Raw genomic sequence first — 24,219 nt, forward strand, 5'->3', positions numbered from 1 at the left:
TAGTATGGATTTAGCACAGACATTATATTATATCTGCTTACCTTGACTGTAACGCACCGGGACCGATGGTCGGTAAACAAGTTTGGAATACTGTTATTCTTCCACCAGTGGGTGCCTGCAAACAAAGAAAAATTTTACAAAAATCTATTACAATACAAACAAGGATTTCACGTACTTTCTGGTGTTACGGTAAACGCGTGTGATATAATTAATATTATATGTCCTTCATTGTAGTTTTAATTTTTCATGGATTACTTCCGACGAGACAAGACCATTGTCACAATTTGTGAATCTACATGTGCTTGAAGTAAAATAAAAGTCAATCACATTTTGAAGGTTTGAAGGATAGAAATTACTCTATTCTATTAATTCAAGCAATATCCAAGCTGGCTTTTTAGAATCATTTTTGCGGAAGATGAGTTGGCACTATATTTCAACTTGCTATGTAATTCTATGTAATTATAAGCTCCGTTGTAACAGGGATGGAACCTTGTAACTTAAAAGACTGTGTGACTTCAAAGTTGTCGAAGTGGTCGATAGACGAATCACTTAGGGTCAATGAAAACTGATTTAAGGGATTAACTGATTTAATAATGTCTGAAAATCGACAATAAACCTAAGTCATTAATACTAATTATGTTTAATTATGTTTATTCTTGTTCCTTTTGCTGAGAATTTTGTACCAATAGGAAAAAAGTTACAGATAAGAATTTAAAGGTTATTTGGCTCATTTCTTTAAGCCGCGCGATGAATCAATTGACGTAGATGTAAGGAGTAAGTAGATGAGTTGATGTAAGCGTCAAGCGACGTCAAGGTCACCACATGACGCAACGGCTCGGGATACAATATAATTTATTGCTCTTCAAGTGTTTGGGTTTGTTTACAAAATCAATTACAATGCTTTTGTTTTTAAACATGCTAGCTGTTCGTTTTAATAACATAAACAGTAGAAAATGCGTAATTTAAAAAAAAATCGTCTAAAGTAGGGAAGTCACACTTTTATCATGATTTTTTTAGATTAACCTACAGATTGCATTTCGATTATTACGTATGAATGTAGTATTTTTTTATTACTAAAACATATTTAAAAATTACTAATTAGGAATAGAATAGTTACTAAAACATCATAGATAATAAAAAAAAGAATTTTTAAATCGACAATTTTTACGGCTGACTGTATTTTGACGGCTTGTCGTATTTTACACAGATAAAGTTTGCTCTTATTTTGCGAATTGAAAATTGGATTAATTTTTTGCAATTAGATTTTTGGTAATTTATATAATTTTCATAAGATAAGAAGGCAGAAATTGATGTTAATTTTAAATTTCAAAATAATTTTTCTATTTTTTAAGTTTGGTTGTCTATATAAAGCGTGTTGTTTTAGTTATTTGATATGTTTTTAATGTGATTTTACATACATTTTGTTTTCAAATTTTATTTATGTATTTATCCTAGAAGTGAGGGTTATCACTTCAAAAAACATAACAAAATGTTTAGATTTACAAGCGCGACATCTCAAGTCAATTTCCTAATATGCAAGTATCGGGGTTGAGCTTGTTATCAACTGTAAAGTAGATCCTGTAGATGAAGCAACAACCCGAGAGTGGAACAAATATACAAGATTTTATGACGATACGTCACTCGCACGGTTAGCTCAGTCGGCAGAGCACTGGCACGGAACGCCCGAGGTCGGGGGTTCGAGTCCCGCATCGATCATAAAATTTTGTTTTCAATTTTTTTTTTCTTAACTACTATTTATTCCTTGCGGTATGTACGTGCCGCGAATCATGAATGTATACCATGAGCTTGTATGCGGCCTGCAGCGCCGCACCAAGCGCCGACGCGGGCGGGCCCGGCGGCGCGTGTCGCTGCGGCAGCGCTGCAATGAGCTCGCGGACCATGTCGCGCCGCTCACCCACGTTCACCAACAGCGACTCGGGCGACGGCAGGAAGATGTCTGCAAGGAGGATGGGATTACTACGTAATAACAGGCCGGACTGCCTGAGTAAAAATTTAAATTTAGTTTACTATGAAACGTGCAGTCATTTGACACAAGTTTGAAATAGTTATTACAATATGGCGACGACGGATAATCCGGCTAAGTTTGAAAGCGACCAGTTGCTTAGAACGTAGTGGATCTCCTTTTTACAATATCAATCACTGTACGTTTCAAACAATCGCTTTTTTCTTAGAGAGTTTCAGTAGGCTGGATGTCTGGAGGAGGAGGCACGGGTCTAAACCTATATATACAAGGTGAAACTAAATGGGTATACTATGCTTTGAACCACACATTCCTTAGGTCATCTCTAATGACTATGTGAAGTCAGAAATGAATTAGCATTATATTTTAATACAATATTTAATGTGCTAAGTTTTCGCAAAAACTATGATTCCCTCAACCCTAATCAGCTGTTTTTTTGAACTCTCTTTGACCTAAAACAGATGAAAAACGTAGATGTGACATAATATCAGATAATAGTAAAATGCCTACTATTCATTGCAGCTATGAAGCAATTTGTGTTCTCATTTTACCATGAAGACAAAGTTATTTTGTATGTATGTGCATTTGCTTTAGCTGACATTGAAAATACTTCTAAATTTGTATTTACTGTAGTTATGTATGGGTAATACATAACTACAGAATAAAGATAGTTAATTCTAATCTAATTATGAAACTATTTTATGTTAATATTTACTCTGATTTCCGCGAGTGTTACACATTTAAATAAAACACGTTTAAAAGATAAAAACAAGTGTAATGTTAACTGTGATTTTACATTTTGTGTTTATTTAAATATGTTAGGTTAAAAAAGATCGGCCTGTCTGCGTTAATACTCTTTGAATTGTGCTTTGAAACACGATATTTACTGCTCTGTGTTTGTGTGTAAATGTCTATTCTAAAGGCACCCTATACACTGCACCATTTTTAATTCAAGATTTGTTTATTATGTTCGAAATTAAACGAGTTCACATTTTTGATAAGTTTTTACGTAAGCACTTAAATGCAGAATTATTTGGAAATTTCTTTAAGTTACATTGAAAATAATTCCAAATTTGTAATTATAGATTATGGGTACCACAACGACACCTTTTTCTGCCGCGATGCAAAAATGTGTAAGCATTATTATGGTTTGGTCTGAATGGCACTGTAGATGTTGTTATTACTGGGCAAATGAGACTTGACATTTTAATTCAAAAATGTATTATCCAATAAAGATTATTCTAATAGACTCCTATTCAGAAATTGTTGCTCAGGGTTTTTTTTTGTCAAATATGGATATCTTTGACCATCCTCGTATTAATAATAGGTACGTAGGTATTCCATTCCCAGGCCGGGTAGAAAACCCAATGGGGCAGTTATTGAGTTTCTCGTAGGAAATTTCTCACTAGCAGCCCATAATTCAGAAATGTAGATGCTCGCCCCCTATTACGTGGGAATTAAACATAGTGAAACGTGGGTGGAAAAAAATACACCTCTAACCCTTCAGGAATACAGACGTAAAACTGTGTAATGTTATGTAATTTCTTATTTTGTTTAACAGGAAGTAAAAAATGAATGAATAAATACATAGACACAAGCCACATTTCATGTAGTGTGCATACTCCTTAATCATAGATTATTGTTTATGTTTAAATCCATAGGTAGGTGACCTCATTCTGTTTACAAACAAAGGCCCCGCCTAAAAATGGCAGTCTCTTTAAAAGTTAGGGTTGACTAAGAAAAGAAATTGAAAAATAATATTTTTATTTCGTAGGGAAGTTTTTTTCTTCTTTTTTATTTATTTATTAAAACTTAAACATCACCATACTATTGCATATGACCCAAATAACGTACCATTGAAGGGATGTTATACCCTTTCTGGTTCACGTTGTATAATGAAGATGATCTTTGTTTGAGGCTCAATCACGCCTAAACCACTGATCGTATCGACATGAAACTACCACCATTCTATGCGAAAGTTATTCTAGATGGTATATGGCTTATTTTTCAAATTCCGACATTCCTTCAATAATTTATTTCCTTTTAAAATTCGTCCAGCGAAGCGGGCGGGAACGACTAGTATATTTATTATATAGTTTCATCATCAGACAACAGACAGACACATCACACAGAGGGACTTCTGGAGGTCTTGGATGGATAGCTTGCCTATGAACCGAGAACACCCTATCGCACGCGTGCTTGCACACACACATACACGCTGTGTACACACACACAACCTCTTTCACGCACATGTTTACCTTTATTATTTTAATTAATATAAAGTACCATAATATAGTTTTTAATCGCTATATTATAATGGAACCCTGGTGACCAGTAAACCTGGTATTTTTTACCTACCACCAGCGATCCACAACCAAAACTTTTGTTAGTTTTAACTTTATTAACATTTGTAAGTAATTTTGGTTGTCAGTGAGAAATTAAGATACATTATTAGTTTTAACGGGCAAACCTCTTTTATAAATTATAGTCGACCAATTTACATTGAGTCAAACAATACCCATAGTAATACGTCTTTTGAATATGAGTGCTAAATGCACGTTGGCAGAAAGTTGTTTAAAGCACATACTGCTGTAAAATGAGTTTCCTTGTGCGGTTTTTCCGGGACGATACGTCATGGGTACCCCCAAAACTTTACCTGTTTTTGTCGGCAACGCTCCTGTGATTGCTTTGGTGTTACAAGAGAACGTGTGCGGCGGTGATCACGTAACACCAGGTTCGCTCGTTTGTCCCTCTTTTTCCATAAAAAAAGCATTTTATTTAAAAGCTAAAATCTTACCATCGATATCCAGCACCGTCATCTCCTTCGGCTTGGTGAGTCCCTCGCCGATCAGGTAGAAGTGCACGTGCGAGTCGTAGCAGATGAAGCCGATCTGCGTGCGCGCATCGCCGGGTAGTTGGTCCAAGTTCGCATTCAACACGTCGCTTACGACCTGGGTACAAACTTGTATCACTCATTATACGCCCAGGTCAAAACACTGCGATAACGAACTACATTAACAAAACACCTATTATTAAAAAGTGTCTCAATTTGATTCTACTGGCATACGAACAATAATTTTTACACATTAACTACTTCAAGAAATAGGTATCCATAATCTAGCCGCATAGAAAATAAAATTCCTTATTAAAATTCATAATTTTGTTTACAAATAAACATTTTTTATTTCTTTCTTCTGTCATTGATTCAACGGGCAATCTTGTGGCTGAGCCAGGAACACCATAACATACACACCTGCAAGTATCCAGACTCCCTGGCGATCTGCGACACGTCCAGTAGGAACAGATAGACGGCGGGCTGCGGCGGTCGCAGCATGTACTCGCTGGGCGCTATGAACTCTATGGTGGCAGACTTTATCTCTGGCCGCCTCGTCGGGTCGCCATACGTTTTGCTCACGGGGTCGTATTGGAACTCTTCAGGTACTGAATAATAAACAACAACACATTTTTTTGTTATTGGAGTGAAAACCAATGTTTGAAATTCTTATGGGTTCGCGTCACCGACATGCTCATGACTGGCGCACGAACATATAATAAAAAATAATCAAACTCACATAAATAATCAAAAAAAAAATATAATATATATTTAGACACTTTTTGAATAAATGAAATCTCATGAGTTCGGGTCACCGACATGCTAATAGCAGTATATCTGTAGCTATACTGCTGCCGTATTGTGCAATATTAGAGCTGTGTCTATCTTTATAAGTGAAATTGATTGGATTTAGTGAAAAGTTCAATGTGTACTATGTTCTATGCATTGTTGAAATAGGGTTTTGTTTGATTATTAACTTATAGAAAATAAGTTTTAAAAATACATTGAAATTAATAATTTAATTGTTTTTAAACATTATGAAATTTCAAATTTTAATACTAAAAGTTCTAACGCCAGTCTCTACAGCAGCTATTTTTTTTATGGAGGACAACCAATCTCTAACACCTCTCACCTCATTGCATGCAACACAATATGTGCACTGATTTTTTGTTTTTTAATTGCGTTTGTAAATTGCATTCGACGGATAATTTCGATACAGAAAGGTTTATATTCCTAATCAGATTATTCCGATCGAGATTTAAAAATGAAACGCTATGGCTAAATCAGGATGGACCGACCACTGTTTCCTTTTTTCTCTTAAACTTTCATTTCCTACTTATATACAGCAGTAGTTTTTATCTCTTCGAGATAGTTTGATACCGTCTCACTACCGTAGCGTTTTTTTTATGAAAATAAGGGACGAGACGTGCAAGATGTTCAACTGATGATAATTAGTACGCCCTGCCTATTACAACGCAGTGCCGCTCAGGATTATTGAAAAACCCAAAATTTCTGAGCGACACTGCAATTGTGCTCGTTACCTTGAGACGTAAGTTGTCAAGCCTCATTTGCCCAGTAATTTCACTAGCTACGGCGCCCTTCAGACCGGAACATAGTAATTACACATTACTGCTTCACGGCAGAAATAGGCACCGTTGTGGTACCCATAATCTAGCCGGCATCCGGTGCAAAGGAGCCTCCCACTGGTGTATGGTGACTATGGTGGCTGTATGGTGTCGCGGTGCAATGTTGCGGCCACCATGACACATATTACGTTTCTTTTCGGGCTTAATGTTGGCTGTAAGACTTACAGTCGTTGACGCGGTAGCACAGGTTGCACTTCCACCGCTTGGCGTCGACGAAGTACACGAACGGGTTGATGTAGGTGCGACAAGCGCGGCATCGCACTATCGTCGTGCACTGGATCACGGGCAAATGCTGCAAATTTACACAAAGTCTCGTTAGATGCGAAAATACTGCAATACTTTCTCCATTGCCGTATCAGCATCATACTCCAGACAAAAATACCACGGGCAGCTTACAACATCTCCCACAACTATAAATGCTTCAAACTACAACTTCGTGCCCGACCGTCGAACGGCGTGACACACGGTGGGCGGACGGGGTACTGAAGATGTCAGCGGGTAGCGGGTTACAGCAGTCTCACGCGTTGTCCTTCCCCGCAATACCACCGGGCAACTCGAGAGCTGTTCACAGCAGTGATTTCTACGACGTTCATAGGTCGAGCGATTTTCCGCTTATAGTACAAGGAGACACGGCTGCTTTTCCATTTTAGAAGCTTCTTTCATGTACTGGAATACTTCTGTAGTTTGCAGTAAGCTGCTGCTCTGACGCATTGAACTAGATCTGTGATCTACCATTGGCTGTGAAATTGACGTTAAAATATCCATACCCATATACTCGTAGTGTGAAATCGGCACAAGTACTAAAATCATCGACAGAGAAAAAACAGCTAGTCCCCAGGGTACAATGCAAAAAAAGGAACGCATTCTATTGCGAACTTCAGCAGTTATACACCACGTGAATTATGGACATCTCGTTAAGCTACGTCTTATCTATCTATCACGTATTTGAGTTTGAGAAAACGGCGTACTTACGTTCAAGTCCTTGAATGGATGTATGAGTATACCAAGAGGTAACCTGGACTTCTGCAGAAGGGAATTCGTATCGGGAATACGGTTTATTGTACATCGAAATATTCTGAAACAGAAATAAAAGTGTTTATAATATATATAATGTAAATCTCACAGAGGACAAAGATATTATTTCTGTGGCAATGCATTAAAAAATACTATACTTCTTCTCCAAGCAGCCACATTCGAGGGGCGTTCAATAGTGGCGAAAACGAGCCTAATGAAGTCTTTTAAGTTTTTTGATAAAATTTTAATGCGTGAAATTGCGTCTCTGTGCTGAAAAATTTTTCGACAGACGAAACTAGTTAATCAAGATTTATAGGATAAATTAGATGCAAATGCTTCACCGTATTTAATGAATTGCCCCATGCGCCATTTAAACGTGGAAGAACATCCACCAGAGATCACTCGAACCTCGCTCAGGTCAACCGAAAATGGTGAACGAACCAAAAGTTGAAAAAAAATGTTTTAGAAGATCTTCGTATTCGTCGCATGTCGGATAGACAATTCATTTATGCTTAAAATAATTGATCAACTACGAGAAAAAAAATAGTTCTGTTCATACTAAAGACAATTAATATATACACAGATACTAAATTAGAAGTGAATCATAACTCAGTATCAAGTAGCGAACGCGGAACAAACAGTTTTGTTGTGTACATACTGCCGTATATTCATAAACTAATATAATTATTAATGTAAGGGTCAACATCATATAATATGTCACATTCATTGATGTACACTAAACAATCACGCTCTAAAATTGTCTGAAGCAAAACTCTGCCTATGCTTCTATTAGACAGAGGTTTCATTCAGTCGTGTTTTGACCGCGCTTTGAATACAGCGCCACGCAATAACAAAGTATTGATCCAAATAACAGCATATCCAAACATAAAAAGGAAGGTCGTAAATGTCGTGTTTCGGGTAAGTGCTCCTTTAAGTTAACAAGATTAAGAATGTAACTAACTTGAGGATTTTAATCTTAAGCTAAATAATTACATTTCAATTGCTGAAACAAAATACATCGACGATATTGATTATGAGAAGTCCGTCTCTTTTCCACATTTCGCACCATAATCAATCGTATACAATAGACTTTGATCGTTACTACCACAAAATAAGATGTTAATTTGAATGAATGTTTTAATGTTATCTGTATGAGTTAATGTATACGTATATATAACGCCACGCGGACATTTTTGACGACCTTTTAACAGGCGATTTGGAGTCTAGTTGTCTATAGTACGTCAATGGTAACATTCTATAAATTTGTACATTTATAGGTATATTATATGTATCGTTACCATCTAGTGTGTTGTTGGAGAAGGTCGATTTAGACCTACAATCCACGATCATAAAAGGTACTGATAAGGAGCCAGAAATACAGTTCATTCTTTATAACTTTTTATGAAATAGTTTATATCATTTAAAGAGGACTATGGAATAAATGATATTGGATGCAGTATCTTACAAACTAATCTGTTATGTACATTACAGCCATTGTAAATTACTCAATTTCATTGAAAAGAGTGGCCGTTGACTTTCTTATATGTTCTTCTCACGAGCTCAATTTTTACGAACATATGGTAAACTCAGTAATTTAAAAGAAATATTTATAGTGACGATTCTAAAGAGCTTAGTTTAAGCCTAATTGAATAAAGTTTATTTGACTTTGATAATAGAAATTTTAATAAAAACGTACTAAGTACGAGGTACTACAATGGCACCTTTTCTACCGTCAAGCAGTAATATGTTAACATTATTGTGTTTCGGTCTAAAGGGCAAAGTGAAACTACTGGGCAAATGAGACTTAACATCTTAATTTTTCAAGGTGATGAGCGCAATTGTAGTGCCGCTCAGAATTTTTGGGTTTTTCAAGAACCTGTCAGCCGAACGTCCCGCTCGTCTCTTCCCTTGTTGTTATAAAAAAGGTAAGCGACATAACCGAGACAAAGTATCCCCCACAGGTGCACCTGAAACCAGGGCACATAGCTCGACGGACAGATAGCCATTGGGGCAGAAAGGTCCTCGAATGGCGAAAACGTATGGCCGTAGGCCCCTCCATAAGATGGACCGACGATCTGGTCAAGATCGCCGGAGTAGGTTGGATGAGGGCAGTGCAGGACCTATCATCGTGGCGATCTTAAGGGGAGGCCTTAGTCCAGCATTGGACGTCTTCCGGCTTGTGGATGATGCAGCTACTGTACTCAATAACTTTTGTTTTGTATTAATTTACATTTACTTTTTTGACTTACTTGTGTAAGGCATCACTTTACATGTTATATTGTAATTGAAAGGATTTGTAAACAATGAAATTGTAAATCTGGATTTAAAAGAGTGGCAATGAGTTTCTTGCTACTTCTTCTCATTAGCTCAACCCTCTACGAAGAAGCGGCAGAGTTGAATAAGAAAAAATATTTTTTGATATTCATAAGTCTTTTTCCTTGACCTACATGAATAAAGTGATTTTGATTTGATTTGAAATGATGAACTGCGGATTGCGGAAACTTTCACACCCTGCATCTGTACCAATCAAAATACATCGGTATATTTTTGCAGTTTTATATACTTATACTTGTAGATGAAAAGCCATTATAACCGACCTTATGATTACAATATCACAACTGATTTAAGATTTTTATCAACACTACTAGGTAAACCTGTGAGAGATAAGGAATACATACTATGAATTACACGCGATAAAAACTTGGTTAAAATATACACTTGTATTTGATGATCCATATAGCCCAGTGGTTAGTGACTCTGCCTACTGAGCTATAGGTCCCGGGTTCGAACCTGGTATGCAAACATTTATATTTTTCCGAATCATGGATGTTAAAGTGTGTGTTGTCTTGCATCCATACTTAGATAATTTATGCGTCTAGATAGTATCTTGCTGTTAGAAAACCCATAAAAACAGGCCAGGAATATTACTTTAGTGTGCGTGACAAGCTACGTCTTACAGTCGCGATGTGTATGCCCTTTGTGTTAGTGTGTGTGAATTGCTCAAAATAGAAGTAAGTTCTAAATTAAAGTGTGTTAATATTTAAAGAAAATATATAAAACATCCTATAACAAAGATAAAAATACTTAACTGTAAAGATGTGATAGAAGCTGGAGCCTTTCTCAAACTGAATTCATAGCACACTTCCGCTGCGAAATACGAGTAGCGAAACCACTGAATGAATCCCGTTGCGACAAGTTAGTACCTAGCGGAACTGCGTCGAAACGTCATACTAATCAGTCGAGTCGAATCAATCGGGTGATATCAATTATATTCTGTGTGATTTAATAAACACAGAATAAGTCTATTTCTGCCCGTTCAATTAAGTTTTTAGTAAATTCGACGTCTATTTTATTTAAAAAAAAATACTCTCGCTCTCTATTTTTGTCGACTTCCAAAACTTGTGCGGAAGCGTGGCTGCGTCGATGCCGATCGCCGAAACCACGCGGGGAAAGAGATAGAATTATAGTATTATCGATGCTTTAGAACAGGCAATTTCGCTTGTGTTTCGCTTCTCTTACATACGAACAAGACGTGGCAAAATTACTGCGGTTTCGTTGATACTTTCGCAGCGGAGGTGTGCTACGGGCGTAAAACAATATTTATATCGCACTTGCGCTGGCGAGACAAAAATTAACGGGATGAGGACAACTACAGCTTCGACTGATAAATAATCCTGTGAAACACTCAATCATCAGGGTTTCGTTCGCGACAATTCCCTCTTAAAATATTAACCAATCGTAACCAAACTTTAAAAACTGAACAGGAAGGAAGTATACTGTGATGAACTGTTTCCATTTTTCCGCTTATTGTTGTGTTTTGTATAATGGCATCAGGTTTGCGGTCTATTCTGTTAAGCCGTTTAAGGCAATTTTTGACTTAAGCTACCGTTTGGCGCTTAGCACTGATAAATAACAAAATATAAAAATAAATTGCGGTAGTAGAGACTGAAAACTTACAATTAATAGTATTAAAATTTGAAATTTCATAATGTTTAAAAACAATTAAATTATTAATGTCAATGTATTTATGTTTAAAACTTATTTTCAATAATATATTAATCAAACAAAAACACTATTTCAACAATACACAGTATAATGTACACATTGAACTTTTCACTAAATCCATTGAATTTTACTTATAAGATATACACACAGCAGTAATGTTGCACAATACGTCAGCTGTATAGCTACAGGTATACTGCTGTAAGCATTTCGGTAACGCGAACTCAAAGTGGCTAACTATACATATAAAAAAATTATATTTATTTTTTTAATTATTTATTTATCGCGTGCGCCTGTCCTGAGCATGTTGGTGACGCAAACCCATAAGATTATTCTCTACCAAAAAGTGGATAAGTAGTTTTCATTTCACAAAAAAAAACATAGAAACAGATACTAATAAAATTTATCTTATTTGACAACAATGTCGATGTAGTGTTAATAACCAAGGAAACAACAGTCGAGAAGATTTGTATTGAAAAATGGCCACTCATGTAACTTAACCTAAAACCATGTTTAAACCAAGACTTGGTAACACTTTTAAAATACATACATACATATAATCACGCCACTTTCCCGTAGGGGTAGGCAGATACCACTTCTTTCCACTTGCTACTATCCTTACATTCTTGTTTTGCTTCGTCCACTTTCATGACTCCCTTCATACATGCACTTCGGTTTAGGGTACTCTTGACCTGGCCTTTTTTCAACACATCTCTGATTTGGTCTCGAAATGTCCGCCTAGGTCTATACCCCTTCCAACGCTCACACTCGCCTTATACACTTTTTTCGTCAATCGTTCTTCTTTCATTCTCTCGACATAGCCAAACCATCTCAGCATACCTTTCTCAATTTTTGTCACTACATCTTCTTTGAGACCACAGCGTTTTCTTAAATTTAAAATGAACTGTTATAAATGGTTTAAACTGGTGTGTATCTTTAAATTCGTTCTGAGTGTAACTGTTTAAGGAGTGTTTTATCAATCGGTTAATTCCACGTATCGAGAAAATTGGAACGAGACGAACGTACCTACCTACATGCTAAACACCAAATACGCGGTAAACCCTACGCTCGTCTAACTAGCTATAAGGATATGCCGAAAAAGCCGTTATTGGCCACTTAATTTAACAAAACCTTTATAATGACCTTGGAGGACCAACGAGGTACCTATGGGACACCAACGCTCACATTCTACAACAACACCAGAACAATCACAGGAGCGTTGCAGACCCATTGGGAAGGTATCCCTGCTTTATTTTAAAGCGAGCCATGTCGTATTGTTCTGAAAACTCCGCGCAAGGAGGAGGCTCATTTCAGTTTGGCTATATGTACCAGAAAGGTCCATGAAAACCGCACGACACGCCACAAGTTAGGATATCGTCCCCACCATCTGGATGTGTGGCGGTCCTCCACAGTGCGGTGTTCAAGGAGTTTTCTTCCACGTAATACAAAGCTGTGGAATGATCTTCCTTGGGTTTTCCGGGACAATGCGACATAGGTACCTTCAAAAAGCGCGTACACCTTCCTTAAAGGCCGGCAATGCTCCTATGATTCCTCTGGTGTTGCAAGAGAATATGGGCGGCGGTGATCACTTAACACCAGGTGACCGGTACGCTCGTTGGTCCTCCTTTTCCATAAAAAAAACCCCACTGTACGTAAATCCATGATGTCCCATTTTATGTTATATATGATGCAATCAACCCATGCAATTACTAGTTTACTAAGAACAACGAAATTTAGAGTAGAAAAGTATTATTATTGTATAACAATGATTAAATCCAACAATAGAACTCTAACTGTAATTTAATTATAGTACGCAAGGTCCGCTTAGTACGTGGTAATATACTAGCAATGTCAGGCTCTGTAAAAAGTTCTGCCACGATTTGAACTTGTAACCAATGTTCAAGGAAGGAAAACATCACAGTGTGGTCTTACAAGTTAGCCTTAGCAGATATCTTTAATATAAAAAAGCGGCCAAGTGCGAGTCGGACTCGCCCATGAAGGGTTCCGTAGCAGCAAGTAACGGAATATAAAAGTTCTCATTGTAACTTTGATCGGTGTTTTAATAATAGTGCGATTTATGACGTATTAAAAAAAGACCACTTACTAGATCTCGTTCCATCCAATTTTCGGTGGAAGTTTTTGCATGGTAAGTATAGTGCGATTTATGACGTATTAAAAAAAGACCACTTACTAGATCTCGTTCCAACCAATTTTCGGTGAAAGTTTTTGCATGGCAAGTATATCTTATATTTTTTTTAGTTTTATCATTCTCTTATTTCAGATATTACAGGGGGGGGGGGTCACACATTTAACCACTTTGGCAGTGTCTCTCGCGCAAACTATTCAGTTTAGGAAAAAAATATATTAGAAACCTCAATATCTCTTTTGAAGACCTATCCATAGATAGCCCCACACGTATGAATGTGTTTGATAAAAGAAAATTTTTGAGTTTCAGTTCTAAGCATGTATTATTTTTTTTCTACTGTGAAGTGATCTTAATGGGGTTCACAGAATACATCTACTTACCAAATTTCAACAGTATAGTTCTTAGTTTCGGAAAAAAAGTGGCTGTGACATACGCACGGACAGACAGACATGACGAATCTATAAGGGTTCCGTTTTTTGCCATTTGTATACGGTACCCTAAAAAGCGTAAAAGCGTCTGTCTCAAGTCTCGCAATAATGAAATAATAAATACAAAGACTGCTGTAATTTTAAATGAATTTCTACATTTCTTGTTTCGTACAGCTTAACATAATTTATTTAAACAGATGTTTGGTTGTCTTTCCAGTTAACAGGCATCGAGAATTATCGCCATCTATTGCCTTGGAGATGGTATTTCTGAATATGGGTAAGTTTTAGCGAAATTATCTGACAGGATCCTTTTCTATTTTTCTTTCTTTGTTTTAATTTGGATCTGGAGATAATAATAATAAATTGAGATATAAATAGTTCGGTGATACTCGCGTTAGTTAAAAACATACCGACGAATTGAGAAGCTCCTCCTTTTTTGAAGTCGGTTAAAAATGTCTAAATATACCCTTCGCCAAACTCTAGCTAGCAACTTCAGATCGAACTTAGCAAGTTGCCACGCACACGTTATGTAATTTGCACAGGTGCATACCGAGTTCGCCCCTCCAAGACCCTATTTTTCGTTACTGCGGACTATTAGCATCAAAATAATAAAACAACAATTTGTTATGTTTTTAAAGTGATAACCAATTCAGGGATTCATTACATAAATAAAACTGAAAACAAAATTTTATAATAGCCACAACCTGAGAGTTGAACAAAGCATACAAGATTTTATAAACGATACATCACTCGAACGCAGTAAAATCTATACTCCCAACCTGTGACGTTAAATTATTAGAACATAAAACTAACAATATGTCTAATGTGAGCTTAAACTTCAGAAAAGCTGGGAAAGAATCAGTAGAGAAAATTATCAGTAAATTGAATAACTCAAAAGCTCCCGGTACTGACAGTATAAAAATTAAAGATTTGAAATCTATTTCTAGCAAAATATCAAGTACAATCTCACATCTTATTAATTGCAGCATTCTACCAGCAAATTACCCTGACGAATTAAAGCTAAGTTTTATTCGCCCCATACATAAAAATGGTAAACAAGATGAAGTAAGTAATTATCGACCCATTTCTATACTATCAGCCATCGATAAGGTAGTGGAGAAATACATAAGTGCCTTGATGCAGTCATTTTATTCTAAACATAAAATAATATGCAAGAGTCGTAATTGGTTTTCAGCCAATAAAGAGCACAACATCCCTTCTATCAGATTTTTCGGATACTGTTAACCAATGCCTGGATAAAAGGAAGCATGTGCTAGCACTATTTATAGATTTCTCCAGGGCTTTTGATACCTTAGATCATGGTTGCTTAATAAACAAATTAGAAGACTCCGGTATAAGAGGTCATCTACTTCAATGGTGTGGAAATTACCTCAAAAATAGGTCATATTATGTAAAGGTGGGAAATGCTTCTAGCAAGGTGATTCCCGTCACTGAAGGCACAGCTCAGGGATCAGTGCTCGGTCCGCTTCATTTCATTGCTTATGTTAATGACATGACGAGTGTTCTAAAATATTGCATCTCATACCAATATGCAGATGACACATGTCTGTTAATAGGTGAAAAGAATGTCAAAGATGCTCTCGATAAACTTCAAAGCGACTTCGATTTAATCAATAAATGGTGCCATGACAACGGACTTGTCCTGAACGCTAAAAAAACCAAACTAATACATATTCGATCCCCTTACATAAAATCAACAATTGATACTACCCAAATAGTTAAAGCGCATAGTCACATTTGCTTTCACCACAACTTGGACCCTAGTATTTGCAGCTGTCCTACAATTGACTCGGTTAAAACGCACACATATCTGGGATTAATTATAGACCATAAATTTAACTGGCACCCTCAAATAAATTCAGTTTGTGATAAGCTTAGAGCTTTCCTCGCAAATATTAAAATAATTAAAAGTAAACTACCTTATAAAATTTTACTGTTGCTTTATAACACATTGGCCGATACAATAGTAAGTTATGGTATTAGTTCGTACGGTAGGACTTACAAAACGTATTTAAATGAGATCGAAAAGTTGCAAAACAGAATTTTAAAACAAATTATTTCAAAAAACATAAAAGAAACTAACCAAAATGATGAGTTCAATTTATTTAAACACTGTAAGGTGCTACCAGTACAATCTAAATTTTACTACAATATATTAAAAGAACAAATGTTCAATGAGAACATTATACAAAAATATAATCATGAAACCATTACACGCAATCAAACAAATAAATTTTATAAAACGGTGAAAGCCAGAAATGTATACGGTGAGAGAACTACAGCATACTTAGTACCCCGCCTACTTAATACAATCAATCCAGAAATAAGAAACAAGATAAATACAAAAAATATTAAAACTTTATGTCTTGAGTTGCCTTTCGTTGTCGAAGCCATGATTTGTGCGTAGCGTGATGTGCTATCCGCAATTGAGTACTTAACTATTCGTTATAAAGTTGAGTATTGTTTACTAATTAATATATCTAAACAGGTCACTCAAAAATTCAATACATTGCGGTGGCAGGCCATGTGACTCACCCGTGCTACAATAAGTACTGTTGTTGTTGTACCTACATTAATTTTTTCGTTTGTATTGTACCTATATTATTAAATTGTGTATTTAATTTTATAAGTTAATATTAATATTTATTGTAGACGATAATAGTATTTCTTCTAACATGCCGGACAAACCTCTGTGGTTTTTGGCCTGTTATATAATAATAAATTGTAATTCTATTTTTCATAATAAAAACAAAAAAATAAAAAATAAAAACGGTTGGCTCAGTAGGGAAGAGCGCTCGCATGGAGCGCGAGCGGTCGCGGGTTCGAGTCCCACATCGTTCATAACATATTTATATAGTTTTATATTACTATAACGGCAAATAGCATATATATTTTATTACAGCATCATGACACAAAAGTGTTGCAAAAGAGAGCTATGTTCACGCTATGCTATGCTATGCAGCTTGGCTATAGATAATCACTAAAAAAAAATTAAAATAATTCATGTTCAGTATAACAAATCCCCACCTTTTAGTTCTAAACACTAATTTTTATGAAACAATTTAAGGCTAAGTTCATATGGCCGCGCGGCACCGCGCGCCGACGCGCGATGTGAGAGTTCACATGACAGGGTATATACGAGCGCCAGTCTGGCATTAACATTGATATACAATGGACGTGGAGGAGGCAATTTGCTTGTGGATTTTATATAGAAGACTGAGACGTCGCAGAAGACGACAAAGGCGATACTGGGTGCATCCAATATTAAGTGACAGACTTTCTTCAAGCCTGTTTGTCACCTTATACCCTAAGTTGAGGTTACATGAAGAAATTTTTTTTAATTATTTCCGTATGTCAGTTGCAACCTTTGATTTTTTATACGATTTCATTGAAAATGATTTAAAATCCAGTGAAAATGCTGTAAGATATTGCATATCACCAAAAGAAAAACTCATTGTAACATTGCGGTAAGTTAACTGTTTATTAATCATAATCACAGTAAAAATTATAAAAAATAAGAAATTATGAGCGAGGCTTCTTGGCAAATTAACTTTTAGTTTAATTGAACAGATCTAATTCTTGAGAATCTTCGTATGACGGGTCACAAGTAACATCACCCGGGGGTGATGTTGCTTGCGATGAACTTGTGGGAGGTGAAGTGTATGAACTAGTTGTATAGCCATATTGTGTTGATTCTCTATCAGAGTACTGCATTGGGTTGCTATATTGAGAACTTTGAAATGAAGCATGATAGTTTCTGGGTGGTCGTTGTGAGCTATATGAAGTAGACGGGTAGTTAAAATCTTCAAGTGGCTGTGCTCGTGTAGCTTGGTATCGTTCTAATAAATTATAAATTTCAATTTTCAGTTTTAAACGCCGGTTTTCAGGAACTTTTTTTATTTCCCTAACCAATGAAAGACAAAATAATTTATCTTCATCGTCATCTTTCTTTTCTGCTGCATTATTATTTCGAGTATTTATGCTTTGTTGTAAAAGATTTGCAAAATGTTCATCGGCAGGGTGAAGTTTGAATTTTTTCCGGGGCACATTTTCTGTTGAAGCTTGAACGCCGCTGCTGTTAACTGCACTATCCAAATCAGGATTCTCTGTAACTTCCGCAACATCAAGGCTGTTGTCAGTTTTTCGTTTCTGGACAACTTGTTTAAGAAATGACAATCTTTGGAAATACGAAAATGAAGATGGTGTTGATGCTGAGGAACCAGACTTCAAATGTTTTGTTTTCTTAAGTTCTTTTACATAGGCATCTCGTAAATTTTTCCATTTTTTTTGCAAAATCGATCCTAGAAAGTAAATAATTAATTATTAGTTTTCATTGCAAAACTATTGAAAAATGTTGTACGATACGGGTGCATAAAGAGTCCTTATGACCTACTCGTACTTTATGCAAATTGTACTTTGTGCACTTTAGGCTCACGTGCCACACTGTAAACACTCGCTATGAATGTGTTTTCTTTGTAGCACTTATTCAGTAAAGATTTCCTTAAAAGAAATAGACATAGACATAGAATTAGGAATAGGAATAGGAGTAGGAATAGGAGTAAGTAGGGGTAGGAATAGGTATGGGAATAGGAATTTGACGAGGAATAGGAGTAGGAATAGAAATGGAATATTTATCGTGGCACGTGAGCATATGCACTTTATGCTCGCGTGCCACACTGTAAACACTCGCTATGCTTGTGTTTTCACTGTAGCACTTATTCGGTAAAGATCTACTTTATGCACGTGTATCTTAAATAACTATTATGTTACAGGTACCTAGCAACTGGTTCTTCATTTGCAGAGTTACAATATGGTTATAAAATTGGCAAGTCTACGATATCGGGTATAATTAAGCAAGTGTGCCAAGTTTTTTGGAGAAATTTAAAAACTTTGGTCATGAGTCCACCAACAAAAGAAATCTAGACACAAATATCTATACAATTTGAAAATAAAGCATATTTTCCAAATTGTGTTGGAGCGTTGGACGGCAAACACGTTCGTTTAATACAGCCACCAGAATCAGGATCAATGTATTACAATTATAAACACTTTTTCTCATTAGTTTTAATGGCTTTATGTGATGCTAACTATTGCTTCATATGGATAGACGTTGGAGCTTACGGAAAAGACAGTGATTCGGGTGTTTTCAAGGAAACGTCATTATTCAAAAAACTCTCAGAAAATTCGTTGAACTTACCAGAGCCTAGATCTATCACAAATAATGAGAGCGATGCATTTAAACTACCATACGTAATTGTAGCTGACGAGGCTTTCGCTATGACTAAAAATTTGATGAGACCCTATGGTGGTAAAATGTTGTCAAAAGAAAAAAAAATATTTAACTACCGCCTTTCTTTAGCACGAAGGTATGTCGAATGTACATTTGGCATAATGTGTAACAAGTGGCGTATCTTACACCGGCCAATAGACGTGAAGATAGATTTTGCTGTTGATATCGTCAAAGCTATTTGTGTTTTACATAACTTGGTAAGGATGAGAGATGGTATAAATCAGGATGATATGATCAATCCAGCGCCATTACCTAATGTGAATCCAACTAACAGTGGACGAGCAATCCATGAAGTAGATAATATTCGAACTAAATTCACAAATTATTTTGTTACTGAAGGTAAATTAGATTGGCAAGATAAAATGGTGTAATAGGTGATGATTTTATAAAACTTATTTTAAATAAATAAAACTAATTAAAAAACAACTTACCCAAATTTTTCTTTTTTTCTTCGGAATCATCATTTTTGCAAAAAATTAAAACTAGTTCTTCCCAAGACCTTCTTTTTAATATTTTATTTGAATAATCCTTAGAGTTAAGATTCCAAATCGCATCTCTTTTTTCGATTTCGTCGATAAGCAAATCGATAGGCACAATGTCATCTTCGGTACTCATTGCATCGATCTATGTGTCTTTCCGTCTCAAGGCGCGCGGATCAACTGAACAGGTCGATACAGGTTTGAAATACTTGGGCCGCGCGGCAGCGCGCGGTTCTAGATCTTGCGCGCGGGTCAGAGCGCGCCGCGCGTTGGCGTGCGGTACCGCGCGGTAATGTAGACGATAATTATCGTTTATATTGATCTTGTGCCGCGCGGTTCGTAGTTCCGCGCGGTACCGCGCGGCCATATGAACTTAGCCTTAATGTGTATATGTACCTATTTAAATGTGTTATTTAACAAAATGCTCTGCTGAAAATCTTAGGATATCTAAATCATTAGACTGGATTAAACATGACCAATTTTTTCTCTCGCAAGAATTGTCTCTAGTTTAAGCCATCCAAAATTTTTAAACAAATGTAAGCAATTAAACTCAGGAACATGTCAGACTTCTCCCCAGTCTATGGTCTTTAATGTCACAGTTCTCATGGGATCATTTAGCAAATCCGGGGTTAACAATAAAAACAACCAACCATATTTGATTATTTGATACAGGCCTGCATTGGACCGAACAAAACATTGAAACAGAAACTGACAGTGCGGCAGAGATGTAGGTATAAGTTGCTAATGTCATATGTGCACAGGTGTGAAGTGAGGTGGCAGTGGGTGACCTCATCTACCCAATTGCATTTTATATATTTGTTTTGATTGTTGTTGTTTGTTTTCTACTATGTTACCAGTTACTATTGAAAAGTAAATGTCCAATAAATCATATTAATATGTCTTATCAATGACTCAAAGTCCAATACACTCTAACATTTATCAATAATTATTTTAAATTGTTTACATTAAGCCACTACTAATCTTGTTTGTGACCTTAGATCATTTCTACATATATATAGACTATGAGAGCTGTGAAAAGGTCGAATAAATTGAGTTTAGAGTTAACCTCTTTTTGAACAACACACACACACTCAAACACAAAGTGTCATACAAATTGCCAGTGTAAGATGTGGCGTGTCACACACACTAAAGTATTAAACATGGCCTGTTTTTATCGGGAGTCTTATAGCAAGAGACTTTCTAGCCATAAAGCATCTATGTATGTTACTTAGAAATAATAATATTGTTTCTACAAGCCAAAGTTCTCTCAACAGCAGTTTTTTAAGGTCTTTATTATTTGAATAGTTTTAGCTTTACTTGACTATAGATTTTATTCAATACTTGAGTAAACAAATAGATTTATTTTCTATAAAATAAATGATTTTTTAGTTTATAATTTCCCCAATCAAACAAATTTGATTGGAACATGTTATCTTTCCATTTTTATAACTTATTACTAGTCTTTAATGTTACCAGTCATCTGTTTAGGAACTTATTGCACTCAAATATTCTTTTAGGCACTCGCAATATTCTAAGTCAATTAGTAACAAAAGGCAATTTATTTTATCCACATATTATTATTTATGAATGCAACTATCAAATAGGTACTTACTCAGGGCTACAGTTAGAGGCATCTGCAAATGGTGCAGCCAGTCGAATTTCAGGAGGTTCCTCAGGATATTCAGGGAGAATGTGACGACACTGGAGAAGATCTACCATCTGGTGACCCCATAATTGATTAAATCCTTGTTGAGTTACACTTAAATTTCCCATTTGTTGTGATAATCCTGTCACATTTTGCTTTGCTTGTTGAGGAGGGAAATTGCTTGGCGGCATTAGAGGATATCTATTCTGCATGTTGCTCTGTTGTTGTCCTTGTTTGTTTATCTGTCCAATAGGTGCCATTTCTGGTCCAGTCAAGCTTTGAGGACCACTCATATTAGGGCCTGGATAGCCCATAGATTGGTTTGGGGGTCCTTGACCAATATTAGGATGAATAGGTGTATTTACTGTCATTCTTGGAGGAAGAATGTGTGATTGCATGGGTTGGCTAGTTGTTGGTCTCATCTGAATACCACTCATAGGACCAACAGGTAAAGATGATGGACCACTGTTAATACTCCTGGGAGGACCTACTTGCCCAGACATGGATGAAAATGGTGCGCCTGGCACAGGAGGGCCATTTAAGGCATTATTTCGTGGTGGACCCACATTAGGAATAGAAGAACTTGTTGGTGGTCCAGGGACAATAGGGCTATTCCTTCTTGGCATGGAACCTAAAGGTGCATTGTGTTGGCTAGTTGGATTTGAAGACATGGATGTTAAAGGAAAAGGTGGCATTTGAGTTAATGCACTAACAGTGGCCTGGTTTCCAATAGGTGGTGGTAAAATAGAAGTTGAAGATACTGGGTATTGATTCATTGGGGCTTTTGATGTCAAACTAGATGGACCATTCATTAGTGGTTGATTATATTGACTAGAAGATATAAGAGGAGGAGCATTGTCATTTATCTGGCGAATTTGTGGATTTGGATGATATGGAGAGGAACTTGTAGTATTAATCATAGGCCTTGGGCTTGGGTTTGATGGTGGAATGTTCTGGATATTAGGTAGTAGAGATTGATTTATAATAGGCTTTACTGGCTGCCTCATTGATGATGACAGTATGTTAGGAGGTGGTGTAGGCATCATACTCGGATGGTTGAACGCTGGTGAACTACTAGCACTTTGGCTATTGTGGTTTGATTGGTTGTTGAGTCCCTGAACTTGGTACGGATTATTGGAGTTAGCATCTTGTTTATTTGGTAATCCAGGTAATTGGTTTGGTTGATTAAACTGGTATGGGCCCAAATTTGGGTGTTGTGGGCCAGTATTGTACGGATTTGTAATGTTAGACATGGCTTATCTTGCTGAAATTAAAATCATATAATTATTAGAATCTTATTAATTATACGTAAAATATTGCATTGATATTTGTATAATTTTGATATCCTTGGGATATTAGTGACAAGTATGACTCTTCAATAGCAATTCAGCTAGAATGATCATGTAATTGATGAATTGGGGACTTACCAGTGGTGGGAAAGGTGGAAAGACACGTTAAAACTTTCTACACAAATTTGTATAACTATACCATTCTCACATATTCTCACAACACGTAAAATTAACGTGATATCGTAGAAATACGATGGAAATTACGACCCTGACTTACGTGGCCGAGGCAATGAAAGCGCCCTCTATTAAAAACCACAAAATGTTTTGTACTCAACAAAAAATGTGAAGAATGAGATTGAATTTCTGTGCGTGTCATATTGACATTGGCAGATTCTTTTTTATTTTTATTTTATGACCCGGTAGCTAAGACAATAGGTTAATCAAGTTAATTCCGTGAGTGCGCTGAGTTTTTGATTGTTTTTTATATATATTCGGTATTATTATATATCGATAATAGTATGGATCTATAGTATTTGTTGATATAAATTTAACTTGATATAGGGTTCATTCAAATCGAATAAGGACTTTGAAGCGTCGTTTCCTTTGTCTTTTTTTTTCTGTTCATTTAGTTTGGAATATGCTGAAATATATTTACTTTTCTTCGAAAAATATCGTACAATGTAGTCAGTAGTTTTTTTCCAAATTATATTTTATTTCATATACAAGCAGTCTCGCACTTCGTCACTCGCACGGTTTCTGTCGTTGCAAGTAGTTTTCAACAATTTTTTTTATAACTTTTTGTATTATATCAGTTATGTATAATATACATAACTGAGAAGCTTATTTCAGTTTTATTTCGTTCTAGGTTTTTTGCCCAGAAAACTTATATAATCTTGACATGATATAAAAAATAAAAATCTTCGAATTTATGTCGTGAGATTCCTACCTTACAGTAAGGTGGTGTTGGCGCATTGTTACAAAAAAAACAAACGATAATGTAGCGACGTAAATATTTATTTAATTAACTTCTAACTAGCATGTATATAAACTTTAATAGTCTCTCTTCATTTAAAATTATTTAAACACAACTTTTATTAAGAACTTCTTTACTTAAATTTCACTTTAATCAGATCAGTTGACGATTGTAACAGTGAACTCCGTATCTGCGGTACTCTGTTACAGGGTAAGGGGCACAATGTTATAACATCAAAATAGTATAAAAACAATAGTATAAAATTAAAAATAAGAGAAGAAATCGAACAATTATTTAAATTCCTTAATTATAATATTCATATTTATAAAGCTTCGTCTTCAATTTCATTTTTAATCGGTGTATAAATTGCAACGGCATCAATCCTCTCTTTCCACCGCGGTTTGATTGGTGTATTGGTTGTGCTTTTGGATAAGCTCGACATCCTACAGAAGAAACCAGTTTCATCTGGAGT

General features: G+C 36.0%; 2 protein-coding genes and 1 long non-coding RNA gene across 12 annotated transcripts in view; 1 reads left to right on the plus strand and 2 right to left on the minus strand.

Annotated features, from left to right (window-relative positions):
• LOC126970231 (protein transport protein Sec24A) overlaps positions 1-23,096 on the minus strand; it is a 44,583-nt gene extending 21,487 nt beyond the window's left edge. For all 10 annotated transcript variants that reach the window (XM_050815999.1, XM_050816006.1, XM_050816000.1 and 7 more), the window contains exons 1-8: positions 22,913-23,096; positions 21,453-22,749; positions 7,433-7,535; positions 6,626-6,752; positions 5,235-5,422; positions 4,779-4,932; positions 1,800-1,957; positions 42-115 (exon numbers count right to left, since the gene is read on the minus strand). In XM_050815999.1, coding sequence (XP_050671956.1) covers positions 42-115; positions 1,800-1,957; positions 4,779-4,932; positions 5,235-5,422; positions 6,626-6,752; positions 7,433-7,535; positions 21,453-22,738 — 2,090 coding nt within the window. In that variant the 5' untranslated portion in view covers positions 22,739-22,749; positions 22,913-23,096. The remainder of the gene's footprint in view (positions 1-41; positions 116-1,799; positions 1,958-4,778; positions 4,933-5,234; positions 5,423-6,625; positions 6,753-7,432; positions 7,536-21,452; positions 22,750-22,912) is intronic.
• Positions 17,389-19,787, plus strand: LOC126970274 (uncharacterized). The gene is made up of 2 exons (XR_007730591.1): positions 17,389-17,538; positions 18,844-19,787. It is a non-coding gene; the product is annotated as an uncharacterized LOC126970274 (long non-coding RNA).
• Positions 17,526-20,191, minus strand: LOC126970267 (uncharacterized). The gene is made up of 2 exons (XM_050816096.1): positions 19,793-20,191; positions 17,526-18,372 (listed from the first exon to the last, which is right to left on the minus strand). Exons 1-2 carry the CDS (start codon positions 19,974-19,976, stop codon positions 17,630-17,632), a joined length of 927 nt encoding a protein of 308 aa, XP_050672053.1. The 5' UTR covers positions 19,977-20,191; the 3' UTR covers positions 17,526-17,629.
• Positions 23,097-24,219: the final 1,123 nt, after the last annotated feature.

The sequence above is a fragment of the Leptidea sinapis genome, chromosome 20 (genome assembly GCF_905404315.1).
Source record: "Leptidea sinapis chromosome 20, ilLepSina1.1, whole genome shotgun sequence".
NCBI classification, from domain to species: domain Eukaryota; kingdom Metazoa; phylum Arthropoda; class Insecta; order Lepidoptera; family Pieridae; genus Leptidea; species Leptidea sinapis.

What these genes read in the sequence shown, in the direction of transcription:
- LOC126970267 (XM_050816096.1), bottom strand. Translation starts at nt 19,976, where the DNA reads ATGAGTACCGAAGATGACATTGTGCCTATCGATTTGCTTATCGACGAA. An exon ending in AGAAAAAAAGAAAAATTTGG is followed by an intron (nt 18,373 to 19,792) that starts GTAAGTTGTTTT and finishes TTTACTTTCTAG; the next exon opens with GATCGATTTTGCAAAAAAAA.